Raw genomic sequence first — 22,278 nt, forward strand, 5'->3', positions numbered from 1 at the left:
CGATAATTACCTTAAACGTGAATGGATTAAATGCTCCAACAAAAACAAACAGGCTTGTTGAATGGATACAAAAACAAGACCCATATATATGCTGTCTACAAGAGACCCACTTCAGACCTAGGGACACATACAGACTGAAAGTGAGGGGATGGAAAAAGATATTCCATGCAAATGGAAATCAAAAGAAAGCTGGAGTAGCAATACGCATATCAGATAAAATACTTTAAAATAAAGAATGTTACAAGAGACAAGGAAGGACACTACATAATAATCAAGGGATCAATCCAAGAAGAAGACATAACAATTATAAATATATATGCACCCAATATAGGAGCACCTCAATACATAAGGCAATTGCTAACAGCTATAAAACAGGAAATCGACAGTAACACAATAATAGTGGGGGACTTTAACACCTCACTTACACCAATGGACAGATCATCCAAAATGAAAATAAATAAGGAAACAGAAGCTTTAAATGACACAATAGACCAGATAGATTTAATTGATATTTATAGGACATTCCATCTAAAAACGGCAGACTACACTTTCTTCTCAAGTGCGCACGGAACATTCTCCAGGATAGATCACATCTTGGGTCACAAATCAAGCCTCAGTAAATTTAAGAAAATTGAAATCATATCAAGCATCCTTTCTGACCACAATGCTATGAGATTAGAAATGAATTACAGGGAAAAAAACGTAAAAAACACAAACACATGGAGGCTAAATAATACGTTACTAAACAACCAGCAGATTACTGAAGAAATCAAAGAGGAAATCAAAAAATACCTAGAGACAAATGACAATGAAAACACGACGATCCAAAACCTATGGGATGCAGCAAAAGCAGTTCTAAGAGGGAAGTTTATAGCAATACAACCCTACCTCAAGAAACAAGAAAAATCTCAAATAAACAATCTAACCTTACACCTAAAGGAACTAGAGAAAGAAGAACAAACAAAACCCAAAGTTAGCAGAAGGAAAGAAATCATAAAGATCAGTGCAGAAATAAATGAAACAAACAAAGAAAACAATAGCAGACATCAATAAAAATAAAAGCTGGTTCTTTGATAAATAAAATTTGTAAACCATTAGCCAGACTCATCAAGAAAAAGAGGGAGGGGCTTCCCTGGTGGCACAGTGGTTGAGAGTCTGCCTGCTGATGCAGGGAACATGGGTTCGTGCCCCAGTCCGGGAAGATCCCACATGTTGCAGAGCGGCTAGGCCCGTGAGCCATGGCTGCTGAGCCTGCACGTCCAGAGCCTGTGCTCCGCAACAGGAGAGGCCACAACAGTGAGAGGCCCGCGTACTGCAAAAATAAATAAATAAATAAATAAATAAATTAGATGCTGGAGATGGTGTGGAGAAGAGGGAACCCTCTTGTACTGTTGGTGGGAATGTAAATACAGCCACTATTGAGAACAGCATGGAGGTTCCTAAAAAAACTAAAAATAGAACTATCAGATGACCCAGCAATCCCACTACTGGGCATATACCCAGAGAAAACCATAATTCAAAAATACACATGTACCCAAATGTTCACTGCAGCACTATTTGCAATAGCCAGGACATGGAAGCAACCTAAATGTCCAACAACAGATGAATGGATAAAGAAGGTGTGGTACATATATACAATGGAATATTACTCAGCCATAAAAAGGAATGAAATTGGGTCATTTGTAGAGATGTGGATGGACCTAGAGTCTGTCATACAGAGTGAATTAAGTTAGAAAGAGAAAAACAAATATCGTATATTAACACATATATGTGGAATCTAGAAAAATGGTACAGATGAACCTATTGCAGGGCAGGAATAGAGATGCAGACGTAGAGAACGGACTTGTGGTGTGGACACAGGGAGGGAATTGGGAGATTAGGATTGACATATATACACTACCATGTGTAAAATAGATAGCTAGTGGGAACCTGCTGTATAGCTCAGTGCTCTGTGATGACCTAAATGGGGGGATGGGGGTGGAGGGGTGGGAGGGAGGTCCATAGTGAAGGAATATATGTATACATATAGCTGATTCACTTCATTGTACAGCAGAAACTAACACAACATTGTAAAGCAACTATACTCCAATAAAAAGAAAAATATATAGAGATGCAAAAATCCTCAACAAAATATTAGCTAATCAAGCACCTAAAAAACTACTAAAAGAACTATACACAACAACCAAGTAGGATCTATCCCAGGTATGTAAGGCTGGTTCAGCATTTGAAAATCATATAATGTAAGATATCATCAACAGGCTGAAAAAGAAAAATCACATGATCTTATCAAGCAATGTAGAAAAAGCATGTGACAAAATCTAACGCTCACTCATGATAAAAACTCTTAGTAAACTAGGAACAGAGGGGACTTTTTTAACTTGATAATGACTGTCTACAAAAAACCTACACCTAACATCATACTTATTGGTGAGAAACTCTATAAACTTTCTAACTGAGTTCAGGTACAAGGCAAGGATGTGCCCTCTCACCACTCCCTTTCAACACTGTATTAGAAGTCCTTGCCAATACCGTAAGGCAAGAGAAGGGAAAAAAGGTTAGCAGATTGGGAAGGCAGACATAAAACTATCTTTGTTCACATATGACATGATTGTCTATGTAATGTAGAAAATCTGAAAGCATTAACAAAAACAATCTCCTGGAACTAATAAGTGATTATTAGGTTGCTGGATACAAGGTTAATAAACAAAAGTCAATTGCTTTTCTAAACACCAACTGCATTCTGAAATTAAAACACAATACCATTTACATTAGCACCCAAAAAAGTGAAATATTTGGGTATAACATTTATATGAGGGGGACTTCCCTGGTGGTACAGTGGCTAAGAATCCACCTGCCAATGCAGGGGACAGAGGTTCGAGCCCTGGTCCGGGAAGATCCCACATGCCGCAGAGCAACTAAGCCTATGTGCCGCAACTACTGAGCCTGCGCTCCAGAGCCCGCGAGCCACAACTACTGAGCCCGTGCACCGCAACTACTGAAGCCCGAGCACTCTAGGGCCCACGTGCCACAACTACTGGGCCTGCGTTCTGCAACTACTGAAGCCCATGCGCCTAGAGCCTGTGCTCTGCAACAAGAGAAGCCACTGCAAGAAGCAGCCCGCGCACCGCAACAAAGAGTAGCCCTTGCTCACTGCAACTAGAGAAAGCCCGCACGCAGCAACGAAGACCCAAAGCAGCCAAAAAAATTTTTAATTAATTAAATTAATTTTTAAAAAAAGATCTATATGAGAAAAACTACAGAACTCTGAGGCACTAAATCAAAGAAGAACTAAATAAATACAGAGTATCCCATTTTCATGGATTGAACACTCAATATTGTCGAGATGTCAGTTCCTCCCAATTTGATGTACAGATTCAATGCAATCCCAATCAAAATCCCAGCAAGTTGTTTATGGATATTAACAAACTGCTTCTAATCTTTATGGGGGGAGGTAAAAGACCTAGAACAGCCAACACAATACTGAAGGAGAAGAACAAAGTTGGAGGACTGATACTACCTGACTTCAAGACTTATTATAAAGGAATAGTAGTCAAGACAGTGTGGTACTGATGAAAGAATAGACAAAGAGATCAATGGAACAGAATAGAGAGCCCAGAAATAGACCCCCATAAGTATAGCCAACTGATCTTTGACCAAAAAGCAAAGGCAATATAATGGAGCAACGATAGTCTCTTCAACAAATTGGAATTGGAACAAATGGACACCCACATGCAGAAAAATGGATCTAGGCAGAGATTTTACACCCTTCACAAAAATTAATTCAAAATGGATCATAGACCTAAATGTAAAACACAAACTATAAAACTCCTAGAATATAACACAGGAGAAAACCTAGATGACCTTGGGAATGGTGATGCCTTTTTAGATACACCTCCAAAAACACAATCCATAAAGCAAGTAACTGATAAGCTGGACTTCATTAAAATTAAAATCTGCTCTGCAAAATTTGATATCAAGAGAATCAGAAGACAAGCCACCGACTGGAAGAAAATATTTGCAAAAGACACACCTGATAAAGGACTGTTATACAAAAAAAGCAAAGGGCTCTTAAAACTCAATAATAAGAAACAACCCTTGAGACACAGATGTAGAGAACAAACATATGGACACCAAGCGGGGAAAGCGGCAGGTGGGGGGGGGAGGTGGGGGGAGGTGGGATGAACTGAGAGATTGGGATTGACACATATACACTAATATGTATAAAATGGATGACTAGTAAGAACCTGCTGTATAAAAAAAATAAATAAAATTCAAAAATTAAAAAAAAAAAAAAAGAAACAACCCAATTGAAAACTGGGCCAAAGACCTTAAAATACTTCTCACCAGGGAACTCCCTGGCGGCCCAGAGGTTAGGACTTGGCACTTTCACTGCAGGGGCCGGGGTTCGATCCCTGGTTGGGGAACTAAGATTCCGCAAGCGGCATGGCACAGCCAAAAGAAAGAAAGAACTAAAACTCAATAACAAGAATACAAAACCCAATTTAAAAAAAAAAGACTTCTCACCAAAGAAGATACACCTCTTTATATAGGAGATGGCAAAGAAGCATATGAAAAGATGCCCCCACATCATATGTCATGAGGGAAATGCAAATTAAAACAATGAGATACAACTACATACCTATCAGAATGGCCAAAATCTGGAACACTGACAACACCAAATGCTGGTGAAGTTAGAGAGCATTAGGTATGCTAATACAATGCTGATATGAATGCAAATTGGTACAGCCATTTCAGAACACAGTTGGCAGTCTCTTACAAAATTCATACTGTATGATCCATCAATTGCACTCTTTTGTATTTACCCAAAGTAGTTAAAAACTTAAGTCTACACAAAAACCTGCACACAGATGTTTATACCAGCATTATTCATAATTGCCAAAACTTGGAAGCAACCAAGACGTCCTTCAGTAGGTAAATGGAGAAATAAACTGTGGTACATACGTACAATGGAATACTGTTCAGCACTAAAAAGAAATGAGATATCAAGCCACAAAAAACACACAGAGGAACCTTAAATGCACATAACTAAGTAAAAGAAGCCAATCTGAAGCTACATACTATGTGATTCCAACTATATGACATTCTGGAAAAGGCAAAACTATAAAGACAATAGAAAGATCAGTGGCTGCTGGTGGGATGGGGTATGAACAGGCAGAGCACAGTTAAAAAAACCCAGTATATTATATATTTTTCCAAACCCGTGAAATGGACAACACCAAGAATGAACCCTAAGGTAAACTAGACTTTGAGTGATTATGGTATGTCAGTGTAAGTTCACTCTTGGTAAGAAATGTACCATTCTGGTGAGTGATGTTGATAATGGGGGAGGCTATGCATATGTGGGGCAGGGAACATATGGGAAATCTCTGTACCTCCCTCTCAATTTTGTTTGTAAACCTAAAACACATCTAAAAATAGTCTCTTAAAAAAGAAAAAGAGGGCCTCCCTGGTGGCGCAGTGGTTGAGAGTCCGCCTGCCGATGCAGGGGATACGGGTTCGTGCCCCGGTCCGGGAGGATCCCATATGCCATGGAGCGGCTGGGCCCGTGAGCCATGGCCGCTGAGCCTGCGCATCCGGAGCCTGTGCTCCGCAACGGGAGAGGCCACAACAGTGAGAGGCCCGCGTACTGCAAAAAAAATAAAAATAAAAATAAAAAATAAAATAAAATAAAAAAAAAAAGAAAAAGAAAAAGAATTCCTGCTTTCTTAAAGTAACTAATACACCAACTTCATTCAGCAAATCTACTGAGTTGCCTACTATCTGCCAGGTGACATTTATTTGTTTGGTCATATATTCCACAAATACTTAATGAATACATACTATGTGTTCTAGATAATGGAGATGTAATAATAAACAAAACAGATGAAAATCTCAGCCCTCGTGAAGTTTACAGTCTAATGATGAGAAACAAACTAACAATAGATATGTGCAATGGTGACAGAACTATTAAGGGGTAAGGGGGGCAGACAGTGAAGAAGGACAAAAAGTTCAGAGACTGGATAGAGGCAGGTAGGTCAGTGAGAGGGCCTGCTAATACATACAGAGTAAGGAGATTTGGCCTGAGAAGGTAAAATTGAGGAAAAATCTGCAGGATCAGATGAGGAAACAAGCCATAGGGATATCTGGGCAAATAGCAATCCAGACAGCACCTTAAGACTGAATTGTCTCAATCATTAACTGTCCATCAGTCCGTGTTTCCCTACTGCCTATTGCTACATTTTTATACCTAGATGGCACTGGAAGGTTCTGAGATGAGAACTGACATTATGTAATTTTCATTTTAAAAGGATCACTCTGGCTGCTGCTCAGAACAGACCATAGGGCGGAAAAGATAAGATCAGTTAGGAGGCTGTATTAATCTAAGTGAAATGATTGGACCTGTGTGGTGGCAACGGAAACATTAAAAATGGTCAGACTCTATACAAACTTCGAAGGTACAATCAATAGGTCTTCGTAACGGACTACGTGTACAGTAAGAAAGAAATCAAAGACGACCCAAGGCTTTTGGCCTATGCATGTGGAAGGAGATACTGCCATTTACTGAGATTTTAAAGACAAAAGGAAGAACACACGTGTCAACAAGATTACAAGTACAGTTTGGTGCATGTTAAGATGCATATAAAATGTTTATATGATGTTTATAAGATATTCAATGTTGGGTACAACAGCTGGGTATAGGAATCTATGAAGTTCAAGAGAGAGATCTGGACTAGAGATAGAAACCTGGGAGCCTTTAGCATAGTTGTAATCACACAGTATGTAGCCTTTTCAGATTGGCTTCTTTTACTTAGTAATGTACATTTAAGGTTCCTCCGTGGTTTTTTTTGTGGCTTGATAGTTCACTTCCTTTTAGTGCTGAACAGTATTCCATTGTCTGTATGGTATTTAAAACCATTAGACTAAATGAGATTACCAAGCAAGTGAATGAAAATTAGTGACCTGAGAACTGGACCCTGGGCCATACTAAATCTGAGAACAAGAAAAGCAATCAGCAAAGGGATAGAGCAGCCAGTCAAGGAGAAAAAAAACCCAGAGGAGTGCGATATCCTGAAAGCCAAGTGAAGAAAATGTATCCAGGTAGTAAGCATAATTAATTGAATCAAATTGTGCTCTTAGGTCAAGTAAAATGTGCAAAAGACATAATTAGTGATTTGCAAGAACAGTTTCAGAGGAATGTTAAGGGTAAAGGTTGCCTGGAATGGATTCAAGACAGAATGTGAGGAGAGAAATTAAACAGACACAGACAATTCATTCAAGTAATTTTATTATAAAGGAAAGCAGAAAAATGGTGGTGTACCTAGAGTGGGAAGAAGGGTCAAGAGAGGGTTTTTTCCTAAACATGGGAAAAGTAACAGCCAAAATATTTTACACTGATGGGAATGATCCAGTAGACAGGCAGAAACCGATAAACCAGGAAAGAGCAAAGAGACAACAACAGAAGCAATAAGCAAGAATAGATGAAAAGAGATTAATCGAATACACCAGTGGAAGTAAGAATATTAATACACAAAATATATAAGTCCAGTAAAAGTAACAGCAGCAGCTTAACTTCTGTAAAATGTTTTCCAGTTTATAAAATAACTTTATACTTTTACTTCTTTGGATATTTATAACAATCCTCTAACAGAGGTATTACCTCCCACTTATATAAAGAAAAGCAAAGAACAACTCAGAGAAGTTAGGTAACTTGGTCAAAGTCACACTGCTAGGGGCTTCCCTGGTGGCGCAGTGGTTGGGAGTCCGCCTGCCAGTGTGGGGGACACGGGCTCGTGCCCTGGTCCGGGAAGACCCCACATGCCGCAGAGTGGCTGGGCCCGTGAGCCATGGCCGCTGAGCCTGCGCGTCCGGAGCCTGTGCTCCACAATGGGAGAGGCCACAACAGTGAAAGGCCCATGTACCGCAAAAAAAAAAAAAAAAAAAAAAAAAAAAAAAAGTCACACTGCTATTAAGAGGCAAAGCCAGAATACAAATCTCTATAAATTCCTTATTACAGGTATGTTAGCTTATGATTTAGAATGAAAACATGCTGAAGAAAGTTTCCTCATTCATTAAGTATATTATCTTAAAAAGTGTTAACAAGGGACTTCCCTGGTGGTCCAATGGCTAAGACTCCATGCTCCCAATGCAAGGGGCCCAAGTTTGATCCCTGGTCAGGGAACTAGATCCCACATGCCGCAACTAAGAGTTCACATGCCGCAACTAAAGATCCCACATGCCGCAATGAAATCCCGTGTCCCACAAGTAAGACCTGGCACGGCCAAATAAATAAATATTTTTTAAAAATAAAAAAATAAGAATAAAAAGTGTTAACAAGACTAAACTTTGAAACATGTCTTAGAAAAATGTTGTTTTGTACATTTATTGAAATTATTTTAAAAACGTTACTACTAAAAATTGTGACAGTGAAAATTTACTTTTTAAATGATGTTCATGGGTTTTCCATAATTATGAAAAGATCTTATGTTCTTCAGGAAAAAATCTGGGACATACAGGGCTTTTAAAAAGAACAAAATTCAACCATAATACCACCAACCACCTTAGCTGACAACATAATTTGTTTCCTTCCAGAAAAGTATTTTAAAATAAGGTATTTTATATTTACTTCTCTACTCAATGATGGTTCCTGACCTCTAATGAGAGTATGTATGTTCCTGGGACTTATAATCAAGACAAACATGTGTAACAGCAAAGATACTGAACTATGGCTTCTGGTATCAAAGGAACACATGAAGCAATCAGAATTGTAATCTAGTACACCTAACACAGAGATTTTTAAGTCTTAGCATTTCTTACCTGGTTATTTTCTTCATCCTCAAATATAAAATCTTGCTGCATAACTTCATTGTCTAAATCAGTGCTAGCCACAGGTTCTGAACAGTCTCTGTTACCTTCACTGGCATTAATAATACCATCAGCAATATCAACCCTAGTAATGAAGATTAAAAAGTCAGATCAGGCCACATGTTGAATACGTAATGCCTTTAAAATAAATAAATAAAAGTAACAATCTGACACTTTTCCTTGTCAAAGAAAATTTGTCTTTTTCATAAAGAGCCACAGTTTCTTTATCTTGCCAAGTTAGATTATTAAGTGTACAAAGTTTATTTTTGTCTCTCCATGGGATGTTGTGAGGAACCTACCTGGTTTGCTATCTACTTTGAATATTTTCAAAAGCAAATAAATGGTTTTAAAAATAATTTATGTGCCAAAATAATGATTTCCCTTATAAATGCATACTCTAAATCATAATTATGACCTGTTTACTGATTAAAAAAATACAAGTCTAGCACTAGGTACCAGAGTGTCCAACACCTTATCAAGTACAACAGGAATAGCTTCCTACTGCATATTTTTTCATCTTATATAATTTAGAATATGCACAACACTGCAGGTTTTTGTTTATAAAGATGATACCACTATTAATGAGAATATGAGTTATTTCCATAATACTGTCTGAGCATGGGCATAGGTTTTCAGGATCTCTAGCTAACCTAAGGGCAAACTCCAAGAAATCTGCTTATATTATATCCTTTGAAACATTTTCCTACTATTTCCAACTTTTAGATACTGCTTCTTTCCTTCATATTCAACTCAAATACTCCCTAGATCCACTTGTATAGTTCAAATCATGCCTTCAAAGCACATAAATCAGGGCCATCATATCGAGCTGCACAGGCTGGTGATGCCATCTATGCAGACTACATGGCACACCTGCAGTTGTACAATACAGTATTCCATAAACATATTCCAAGCATTGGTTTTTATATCCATTAATTTTTCAGTTTCATTTCATACTTGATAGCTAGTCTAGTATACTCGACACACTTAGCCTTTTAAAAATCTAATTCTTAACAACAAAAACAGAATTCTACCCAGTCATCAATTTTTTTTGCCTTCTTGTGAATTCTCCAAATTTGGGTACATCTTATCTTAAGATCATGATCGATGTTGCTCTGTAGATCTGTCCCCAAAACAAAAACTGATCAATGCAAACTATGTAATCATTGCACTGTGGTCTCAGAGAAAGGAACCTATATATACTAAAGTGCAGGGCTGAGGTAATAGGAAAGGAGATGAAGCTTTTGTCATTTAAAGGTAACAAGTCAGATGAAAAGTGGAGTAACATCACACAGTACATAGAGTACTTTTAACTTACACAAATTCAATTATTAACAGCTAACCTAAAACAACAGCATGTAGGGAGGGCAAAGGCTGGAGGCAGGTGATAAGTTAAATAGCAAAGGATGATTCCATCTACCATTCCACTCAATGACCATGTGCACTAGGAGTGATGTCAATCTGCTGTCCCTGTACCTATCTGTCTAGATAACTGCATGTCATGGTGTGACCATTTGGAGAACAGAATATAGTTCTACTTCTTTTAAAGTTATTTTTCATATAACATGGATCCTAAAAGTAAGCTTGCTACTTCATCTGGTGTTCACAGGCTGTGTTGGACTTAATGCCTACCACCTTAATGGAAGACTTATGAGATTTTCAATGTTAAGAAGTATACACAATTTATATGCAAGTATATACAAAGTCACTTTTCACACTGACTTTCAGAAATGCTCAAGTAAAATGACACCCCATCATTTAAGAAAAAATACAGTTTTTTAAAAGAAAAAACAATTTTATAACTCAATAAATAACAGTAAAATGTTTTAAAAGTTTCTTACTGGTTATTAGATCCTTCCCCATCACAATTAACACTTCCTGCTTCATTATTACACACTAGACTTTGCTGCTGTAAATTCTGAAGATCATGATCTATGCTGCTCTGCAGATCAAAAAGGTGCTGTTCCACAGCTGCTCTAATTGTTCTTTCTAAAATGCTATAAAACAGAACACATTTTAGTGAGAAGCAGTCACCCTAACTAGTTATTTGGTCACATAAACACAAACTTTAAAATGTACAACCAGTTAAAAAAAAATTTATAATGGTATTTAAAGGAACAGGCTAGAGGGGAAAAAGAAATAGGAAAACATAATATTGGCTTAAATTTTAAAATGAAATTTGCCCAAATAAGATATACAAATCAATCATAATGTCACTATTACTACTGAGGCATGAATGATCACTTGACCCAGTAATTCACTCCTCACCTCAATACATATAAAGCCATTTAAAAAGACTTTTCAGGGAATTCCCTGGCGGTCCAGTGGTTAGGACTCCGTGCTTCCACTGCAAGGAGCACGGGTTCAATCCCTGGTCAGGGAACTAGGATCCCGCATGTTGTGTGCCACGGCATGCATGCATGCATGCATGCATACATACATATATAAATAAAGCAGCCATTAAAAAAAAACTTCATAAAAAAGCTCTTTTGACATTTTCAATCATTTCAGAAGATCAAAAAAAATCATCTGAGGGGCTTCCCTGGTGGCGCAGTGGTTGAGAGTCCGCCTGCTGATGCAGGGGACACGGGTTCATGCCCCGGTCCGGGAAGATCCCACATGCCGCGGAGCGGCTGGGCCCGTGAGCCACGGTCGCTGAGCCTGCGCGTCCGGAGCCTGTGCTCCGCAACGGGAGAGGCCACAACAGTGAGAGGCCCGCGTACCGCAAAAAAAAAAAAAAAAAATCAAGTGAAAAAAAGTTCATCTTTATTTTGTATGTGAGTGTAATTCATTCCTTCTTCATTTGTTCTGACTGAAGTACATAAAATACTGGTTTCACTGCCTTATGTACAATCCTTCCTCTAAAGTAAGTACAATAAATACATGATTTTAATTTCTACAGTTTAGTAATATTTTTTTTTAATTTTTAAATTGTCTTCTGTAAGTATACTACTTACTCCGCAGAGGCTGGTAAGATGCTGATAGGAGATATATGGGCACTGTAATCAAAGAAAGAAATCAGCTATAAAATTTTCAATACTAAATGACTATAAAATGTGGTGAAAACTGCCACATTTACACTACCCTTGATACACCCAGGAGAACATGCACTAAGTTTACTATTCTAATTTTCTAAAGAAATTATTTTTTACATAAGAAGACCCTTAAAATACATACTCTGTGTGTGTGGGGGGTGGGGTGGGTGGGGGGGTGTGTGGTGGAGGGGAGGGGGGCCGCAACTACTTCATCTGGCGCTTACCTGGAAGGAACACTGACCTATTCCAAGCCTGAAGGGAAAAAAACTGACTACTGGGCCAAACAAAAGTACCCATCTAGCATAGTATGGAGGCCTCAATGTTGGCCCTGTACTCCTTGCCAGAAGTAATAGCACATGCTCCTACTCAGAGGATATTCTCAAGCTACAAAAATAAAAGGCAAAATAGAAACTAAAATTCAGGTCACATCATTCACTGCGCTGGTAACAGACTTTCCCTAGCAAATTTTGTACCACAATATCTACTGATACTTATAAAAACAGACAATAGACTCATTTTTACCACAGTTATTGAAAGTACAACTTGAAACCCACAATGAGATATGGATACTACTAAAATGTTTAAAATTAAAGTGTTGGTGAGGATGTGAAGCAATTAGAACATTCACATAATGCCGGTGGGAATGTAAATGTTCCAAACACTTTGGAAGCCAGTTTGGCAGTTTTCTTATAAAACCTACCAAGTGACCCAGCAATTGTACTCCTGGGTATTTACACAAGAGAAATGAAAGTTTAAGTCCATAGGAAGACTTCCACAAGCATAGCAGCTTTATTCATAATAGCCAAAAATGGCAATCAACCCTAACTGGTGAATGGATAAACAAAGTGTGGAATATCCCTATGGATATCCCATAGAATATACTTAGCATTTTTCTATAAAAGTCTTGAACAACTGATACATACAATAACATGAATCTCAAAAAACATTATACAAGCAAAAGAAGCCAGACACAGAGTACCTAATTCTATGAGATTCCATTTATAAGAAATTCTAAAACAGGCAAAATTCATCTATATAGTGACAGAATGCAGATCAGTAATTGCCTGGGGCCAGAAACTGCGGGGGTCAGGGGGAGAATTACTGTAAAGAAGCACATGAAGTGATGGAAACAGTCTCTATCTTGACTGCCATGGTTGTTAACAGATATATATGTATAAGTGTTCATCATTCATAAAATGAATACATTTTATGGTGTGAAAAATACATCTCAGGGCTTCCCTGGTGGCGCAGTGGTTGGGAGTCCGCCTGCCGGTGCAGGGTATGCGGGTTCATTCCCCGGTCCGGGAGGATCCCACATGCCACGGAGCGGCTGGGCCCGTGAGCCATGGCTGCTGAGCATGCGCGTCCGGAGCCCTGTGCTCCTCAACGGGAGAGGCCACAACAGTGAGAGGCCCGCATACCGCAAAAAAAAAAAAAAAAAAAAAAAAAAAAAACATCTCAGTAAAGTTGATTTTCAAAGGAAAAAAATCAGTAAGAGAAAAAACCTAATCTACAGTAATCGAAGTCAGATAGTGGCTACTTTGGGGGAACAGAGAGATTGGTAGCATTTGAGAAGGGACAGGAGCAGGGGCCCAGGTGGTGGTTATACAAGTTGAGTTCATTTTTTGATAATTCAATGGCCTTATGATTTGTGAACTTTTCTGTATGCAAATGATTCTTCAATAAGAAGAATCATTTTTAAAAAGTAAATTTAGTTTTATGAAGATCCTCTGTAAAATGTGCCAACACATACTCTAACCAACATGAGGAAGAATGTCTATCAGGTTAATAGTCTCAGGATTGTCTGTAGGAAACCAAATGAACACCATTTACCATTCATCCAACAATCTTCACGTCTCCCTTAAGCAAACACATCAGTAGCAAATTGCACCACTGCTTTATCAGACAAGAGTAAGCCATCCTGGTTTGGCACACATAATCTCTCTAGCTTTAAAAAAAATTTTTTTTAACTTCCATTATTATACTAGTTTTCATGAATGAGTTATTCTTAGCTAAATGCTTTCATGATGATACCTTCAAGGAAAGTACTTAAAATTTTTTTCATATTTAAATGAAATCATTTTCATTTCTGAAATCAGGAAAAGCTGGGGAGAAAAATCACATATATGTGCACAAAAAACAGTGTAGCCATCAGTCTATTTCTAGCAGTTTCAGATGAGCTGAAAGTTAAATATTTAGTGACTTTTGCAGAAAAAAAACAAAATCAAAAAATGATAAATGAGGCTTTCCCCAAAGGGTGTTTAAATGTCAATGAGGATATTAGATCTTTTTCTGATATTTTGCTACAATGATTTGTTGATTATATTTTTAATATTGGTTACAGGTTGCTATTTCATTATAAACGTTAAATCTGGTATATTTTCCTTAGTAACTTAGCAGTCTCTAAGTTTAGATAATTTGATACCTATTTAGAAACATTCAGTTTACTTTTAATACCGTTATCCACTGACAGTGTAGTATGTTGAATGGTGTGAAGAAAATATATATATCTAACATCACATTCTTGTCACCATTTAATTTGTGATTTCTGGTGAGCTTTTACTGTATCTTACAAGAATTCTCAAAAAGTTCCAATTCTCAACTACATAGTCCATCAGTCTGTTACTAAAGCCTTCTATCATGTTTTAACTTTTCATAGGGTTTACATCACCTCTCTGTTCTTTTTCAGATTTGCCATTGTTAGCCATCTACTCATTCTCCCAGAGGGATGTTCTCACCCTTTTTTATTAGATTAGATTATCAATAAAACGCTAGTGGATACATGGACACAAGACACTTTACAAAGAATCAAATAAACAAAAGAAAAATAACCACTCAACATCACTAATCATCAGGGAAATGCAAATCAAAACCACGAGAAACCTCATACCTGTCAGAATGGCCATCATCAAAAATACAAGTAACAAACGTTGGTGAGGATGTGAAGAAAAGGGTAACTTTATACACTGTTGGTGGGAATGTAAATTGGTGCAGCCACTATGGAAAACAGTATGGAGGTTTCCAAATACACTCAAAATACAACTACCATATGACCAGCAATCCCACTCCTGGTTATATATCAAAAAAAACAAAACAAAAACACTAATTCGAAAAGATACATTAACTCCAATGTTCATAACAGCATTATTTACAATTGCCAAGATATGGAAGCAATCTAAGGGTCCATGAACAGATGAATGGATAAAGAAGATGTGGTGTACGTGTTTACACACACACACACACACACACACACACAAAATGGAATACTACTCAGCCATAAAAAAATAACAAAATTTTCCATTTGCAACAGCATGGATGGACTTGGAGGGCATTATGCTAAGTGAAATAAGTCATACAGAGAAAGACAAATACTGTTATGGTATCACATATGTGGAATCTAAAAAAATAACACAAGTGAACTTATTTATGCAACAGAAACAGACTCACAGACACAGAAAACAAACTTATGGTTATGAGAGGGGAAAAGGGGAGGAGGGGAGAGATAAATTAGGGCCACCTGTATCAGACTCTCCTGAAGTAACAATTTTATTGGAGATCCAGACCCTACTCTAGACCTCAAATACCATAAAACCAAAGTAAATAAGATAGTATGGTACTGGCACAAGAATAGACATACAAAACAGAAACAGACCCCTGCTTGATTTAGAACAAAGATGCTACTATGGAAAGCAGGGAAAGAACAGTCTTTTCAAAAATGAGTACTGCAACAATTTGGTATCCATACTGAAAAAGGTAACTTGGCAACCTCTGTCATACACTAGAGACAAAAATCAATTCCAGGTAGATTGCAGACCTAAACAAGGAAGGTGAAATGATACAAGTTTCAGAAGATAATACAGGCGTGTGTATTTAGGAAAAGATTTCTTAAACAGGACACAAAAAGCATTAATCACATAAGGGAAAAGAATGATAAGCTTGATTGAAATTGGGAATTATTCATCAGAAGACACAATACGAGAAGGAAAAGGCATAACACACAATGAGGAAAATACATTTACAACATATATTTTTAAAGGGCTCCTAAGAAAGGGGTTCGTTTTCAACAAGAAAAAGATAACCCAACAAAAAATAGGAAACAGACTTGAACAGGCATCTCACAAAAGAAGAAATTGGCCAATACACATATGAAAACGTTATTAAAACGACAATGAAGTACACAAGAATGTGAAGCAATGGGAAGGCTCACACACTGTTAGAATGAGAACTGGAGAAAGCACTATGGAAAACAATTTAGCACTAGTTACTTAAGTTGAAAGACAGTAAATGTGCGTGCATGTGTGCACCAGAAGATGTGTACAACAATGTACACAGCAATGTTACTCACAATAGTCAAAAATAAAAATAATCCAATTTTCCAGCAACAGTAAATTGGATCATTGTGGTGCAATCATATAATGGAATACTTTACAGCAGTGAAATGAACAAACCACAGTGACATGTAACCACATGGATAAAATTCTCATACCATGTTTAGTGAAAGAAGCTGGATCAAAAAATACCTATAGCAAGTTTAATTTTCATAAAGTTCAGAAAGATATAAGAAAGTGATTGCCATAAAAATCAGCATAGTTGTTACCTTTAGTGGAGGGAGGAGATCAGGACTGTGAGAGCTACCAGGGTGTTTTCAGTGCTTATTTCCAGATCTGGGATATTTGGATATTTGCTTTTTACTAACCTGTTTTGATATACATTTGTTTTATGCCCGTTTCTGTATATATGGTTTCTTTCCCAGTTAAAAAAAAAAAAAAAAAAACTTTAAGAAAGTAGATTCCTCAGTCCCTCCCCAAACCTCTGAGGTAGGACCCAAGAGTTTACATTTTTAATAAGCACCAGTGATGATTCTTATCCATACTAATAAACTTAAGAGATCTATATCTAGGCTCCCAAAAGATTAAACTTTAATATTTTCCAGGGACTTCCCTGGTGGTCCAATGGTAAACAATCTGCCTTCCAATGCAGGGGACGCGGGTTCTATCCCTGGTCAGGAAACTGAGATCCCACATGCCACAGGACAACTAAGCCCGCGCGTCACAACTACTAAGCTCGAGCGCCTCAATGAGAGAGCCCACGTGCCGCAAACTACAGAGCCCACGCTCTCTGGAGCCCCCGCGCCACAACTAGAGAGAAGGCCGAGTGCTACAACAAAGAGACCATGTGCCGCAATGAAAGATCCTGCATGCCTCAACGAAGATCCCATGTGCCGCAACTAAGACCCAACACAGCCAAAAAAATAAAGAAAATAAATAAATAAGATAAATAAGTATTAAAAAAATAATATTTCCCAGTTATCTAAAGGAGCCAAACAGAACAAAAGTTCTAATGGTCTTAAATTCGATGGGTAGAGACTTCCCTGGTGGTCCAGTGGGTAATACTCCGCACTCCCAATGCAGGGGGCCTGGGTTCAAATCCTGGTCGGGGAACTAGATGCCACATGCTGCAGTGAAGATCCTATGTGCTGCAACTAAGACCCGGTGCAGCCAAAATAAATAAATAAACAACAACAACAAAAAAATTCGATGGGTAGGCAGAGGATTTGATCTTTCAGTTTCCTATCCCTTTTAAGTGCTATGGGAATTAAATTTAAAATATATAAAAGTAGTCATCAGCAAGCTAGATTATTAGTATGAAAGTAAAGATTCTTTGGCCCTGAAGAGTAGGCTAGGACAATCAAATAACCAGCTGCTTTCAATAAGCACCTTCTCCCTACCCCAAAAAGCTATAGTAAACAAATCAAAGAAATAGATTTTGTACTTTATGAGTCACACTGAGGCTACAAAGTTGACTGTAAAACTGTTCTCTGAATTTCTGAAGGAAAAAGGACTGATTTAGTTTTCCGATTTCAAGGAATTTATTCTTTATTTTCAGACTTTTGCCAAGTTCTGTGGGGAATAAAGCACTTATGTACAAACCAAGGCTAACATACACCTACAGCTATAAAAAAGATTTATCAATATAGTTATGCATATGCAGAAGCAAAATAACGTAAGTATCATAAGAATGTGAGTTCTGATTAATAAAGATACACAAAAAATAAATGCTGACAAATTCAAGGTCAAATTACTTAGGTACTATAGACAGATGCCATAAAGACCACTTAAAAATCCTAACTGTTTTCATTAAACCACCAGACGAAAAGGGCAAACAATAAATCACAAGGGTCACACGTATTTTAGGCTTCAATCAAGTATAACGTTAAAGACTGTAGTCGGGGCTTCCCTGGTGGTGCAGTGGTTGAGAGTCTGCCTGCCAATGCAGGGGACATGGGTTCGAGCCCTGGTCTCGGAAGATCCCACATGCCGCGGAGCGGCTAGACCCGTGAGCCACAATTACTGAGCCTGCGCGTCTGGAGCCTGTGCTCCGCAACAGGAGAGGCCGCGATAATGAGAGGCCCGTGCACCGCGATGAGGAGTGGCCCCCACTTGCCGCAACTAGAGAAAGCCCTCGCACAGAAACGAAGACCCAACACAGCCATAAATAAATAAATAAAATTAAAAAAAAAAAAAAGACTGTAGTCATTCTGACCTTCTTCTCCCTTCTGCTGTTAACTCTACTTTTAAATCTGTCTAGAATCATATAATCTTCTTGAGAACACAATCAATCTTGCAGCCATTTATTCAAATTACTAATTTTTTGTAATTCAAATACAATTATCATAGGGAACTACTATTATTTTAATTTCCCAATTGCAAATCTTTAATATTACAAATAATACTTCAATAAAAGTACTGTAGCTCTGCTTCAATTAAATCTGATAAGAATCATTTTACCTGTGTAACAGAGCCTTGCAAGCCATCCTAGGCACTGTGGCATCTCCTAACAAAAACATAAGGTAAAGTGACTTCAAATATCATAAAGGATGGTGACAGGCTTATAAAAACTGCTGAGCAATCAGAACTGCAGTCTAAACGGAAGCAGACTGCAACATGAGGTCACTACTGAAAAGGAGGGACCCAATCAACAGTCCACAAATTTTTTCCCAAGTACTAAATAAGCAACTTGGTGGGAGACAGGGAAAGGGGGACAAAATTTTGAATCTGGCTGGAACGCCTATAAAAATATTTAAGCCTAACCCAGTGTAAAGCAGGAAAAAAAAGTCTGTTTTCATTAATCACACTATATCAAGAGTTATAAATTATGACAAATATGACATTGCTGAAACAGCTGCACAATAGGTAGAGAACTATTGTTCACTCATCATCCATTTTCAGAAAAGCATTAATGGTTAATTTTTCAAATCTAAAATTAGGATAATTTCCAGATAATTCATGCCAGAGCCCCACTAAAACGACCATTTAAAAAACTGTGGTTTCGAAAAATAAATATATAAAACAGGGACTTCTCTGGCAGTCCAGGGGTTAAGACTCAGCACTTCCAATGCAGGGGCAGGGGCGCAGGTTTGATCCCTGATCGGGGAACTAAGATCCCACATGTCGCGCAGCACAGAAAAAACAAACAAACAAACAAACAAAACAACCCAAAACCACATATCCCCTTCCAGTCAAAAGCAAAACGCGTTTCTTCACTTTCCCCATCAACTTGGGAATACCCTATACCTATGACAAGAGTAAGAGTAAACTGGAAAGATGCCTCGCTATTAGAAAGTTAGTCAATAAGTTATAACAACCACAAGTCTTTAAAATGTCAAATGCATAATTTTCAGGGCAATAGGAAGGAGGAAGAGAACTTGTCAATATCTATTATGCTCTGATACTTCAAAAAATGTTTTACTTTAATAGAATCATATTATGACCCAAAGCATAAATTCTACTTTTTCCCACCCAACATTTCTGATACTCCCACCAAGGCACATTTTCCTCCTCTTTGCACTTTTAAGTGGAATCTAGCTAGCGAAAATGTGGTGAATTGATTGTCAACTGAAATATTCTGCAAACTGCTTATTTAACAGATTTAAAGGAAAAAGTTACTACTACATTTCTCTGACCTCTATAGTCAGCTGAAGGCATATTTCTTCAACAATAAGGTATCCACAGAATGAAGTGCAGACCAATTTGCCTCAACTCAGAGCTCTTTCTTAATCACTACACCTTCTTTCCTGCATCACACCTAAAATCTAACCATCATAAGCTAATGAACTCACCAAAATGAAGCCCTAGCATCAAGAGTACATAAAAGATAGTATCAAATTCTTCATTCTTTCTAAATTCCAAGTTTTAGCAAGGCAATAAATTAAAAGCACAACTTTAAATAAACTTTATAATAATGTCAATGAGCTGGTTTTTCATTTGTAGTTCTGGAAGCAATATAAATTAAAAATTAACTAACCTCAAGCCAAAATAAACCTTTCCAATACAGCCTAGGAAAAAGACTGTGAAAAGCACAGGGAAAATAAAGAACTTTTTCAGAACTCTCCAATCTCTCTTTAAATTTTTAAAAGGTAAAGATTCCCCTAACATTTGTATATGTAAATAAAGCCATATACTAGATAAACATGTGAATATAAAGCAATAATTTTTCATCTACAGATACAAGGCACTATAGAAGCAAGCTTGAGATTTCCAAGAACTTCATGGATAAGACTGAGCCTCAGAAGCAACCAAAACTTCTGCTTTTTATGCACCCTAGGCTACCCACACTCTAAATCCCACTATTTTTTCCACTCATCTCAGCTCAAATCTTAACAACATATGGTTAATGGCAAACAATGTAGAGAAATAACAGATGCATAAATAAGTCAATCAATTCAACTCATACATGAATATTTAAACCATTGGTTCTCAAAGGGTGTTCCATGAAACAAAAGATCAAAACTGTTTTCATAACATTTGCCTTTTTCACTGTGCTGATATTTGATGATACAAAATCAATGGTAGAAAAAGATTCCTTGGGGACTTAGCATAAGTCCAGGCAAGTGGTATCAAACTATACCATGGCCATTGCATTCTTCATCACTACCCAGTTGTGATCTTTTTTAAAAAGGAGCCAGTCCTTGATGAGGAAGTAATACACATTATTAATTTTATCTCAGCCCTTGAGTACACTTCTTTTTAATATTTGGTGTGACAAATAGGAAGTACACACAAAGCAACTCTGCTGCACATCTTAGTACAATGCTTGTCTTGTTTGAGTTGAGAAATGAACTTTTACCATAGAATACCCATTTTTACTTGAAAGACTGACTGACAGACTATGGTTATTCCAACTTGAATATCTGGCAGAAATTTTCTCAAAAATGAGCAAGACTAACAGTACTGATAAAATTTGGGTGTTCAAGTAAAAATTAGAATTCTGGAAAACCTGTATCCTCTACCATAAGCTCAATAGCATCCCAATACTTAAAGATATTTTGACACAATCAATAATGATATTAAAGAATATACATTTTGATATTATATAACAGAATATATCACTATTTGGAAGCTCTGAATAACTCAGTAAGGCAGTATTTTCCAAATAACCAATATACCATATCACAAAATTAAGCATGGCTAAAAGATTCTCTCAAAGTACAAAACAGACTGATGGATCAGAGTACGAAAAATTCAGATATGCTTTCAGGTTCCACATTACAAATAACCTTTAAGAAACTACCACTTACCAAGTTCTGGTGTATTGTCAAAGAAGAATATCCACAATTATCTGAAAAGGCTATAAAAATTCTCTACCTTTTTCTAACTACATACTTGTGTAATGCTAGACTGTCTTCACATTACTTCAACCAAAATAACATATGGCAACACATTAAATGCAAAAGAAAATGTGAGAATCTAGCTACCATCTTTTAAGCCAGACATTAAAGAGATTTGTACAAATGTAAAACAATGCCACTAAAAAATTTCTCACTAAAAATTTTGAAGAGATTCTGGACAAGTTACTTTTGATTAAAAAATTTTACATTAACATGTAATGAGTTCATTACTACTTTAAAAAAATTTCTCAGTTTTGGTTCCTAATAGAGTAAACACCAATAGCTATAACCCACAGTAACAAAAGTTCTTTGTAGTCCTCAAATTAAACCAAAAAGTTCAAGAATCGATGAATTAAAACTATAGAGGAGGAGAAATCTACCAACAAAAAAACCTGTTAGATCATAAATAGCTATATTTCAGCGACAAATACTAAGCGTCTTCCAAAGTACAACTCAACAAAGAACACTCCCAGCAGTTTAAATATGCCGTTTTAATTTATAATATGGTAAATAACCAGAGGTATAAAATCAACATAACAAAGGTCTTCGGAGTCCTCAATAATTTGTAAGAGCATAACATTTGAGCCCAAAATGTTTGAGAACTGCTAAACTGTCACTTAATGTTTATTTCCCTTAGGGTTCTAATATATCTTCCCACAGAAATACAAAGTAGGCTACCTAATAATTCCATAAAATGTTTGTGAGCAACCTGAAAGA

General features: G+C 37.2%; 1 protein-coding gene across 16 annotated transcripts in view; it reads right to left on the minus strand.

Moving 5' to 3' along the window:
* Positions 1 to 22,278, minus strand: part of FAM13B (family with sequence similarity 13 member B) — a 79,871-nt gene that overhangs the window by 22,772 nt on the left and 34,821 nt on the right. For 12 of the 16 annotated variants that reach the window (XM_081230469.1, XM_081230466.1, XM_081230468.1 and 9 more), the window contains 3 exons: positions 11,817 to 11,858; positions 10,701 to 10,856; positions 8,815 to 8,947 (listed from right to left, as the gene is read on the minus strand). In XM_081230469.1, coding sequence (XP_081086595.1) covers positions 8,815 to 8,947; positions 10,701 to 10,856; positions 11,817 to 11,858 — 331 coding nt within the window. The remainder of the gene's footprint in view (positions 1 to 8,814; positions 8,948 to 10,700; positions 10,857 to 11,816; positions 11,859 to 22,278) is intronic. The other 4 variants (XM_081230476.1, XM_081230472.1, XM_081230467.1 and 1 more) reach the window with 2 other exon arrangements.

Source organism: Mesoplodon bidens, assembly GCF_964165515.1.
Source record: "Mesoplodon bidens genome assembly, chromosome: 4".
NCBI classification, from domain to species: Eukaryota; Metazoa; Chordata; class Mammalia; order Artiodactyla; family Ziphiidae; genus Mesoplodon; species Mesoplodon bidens.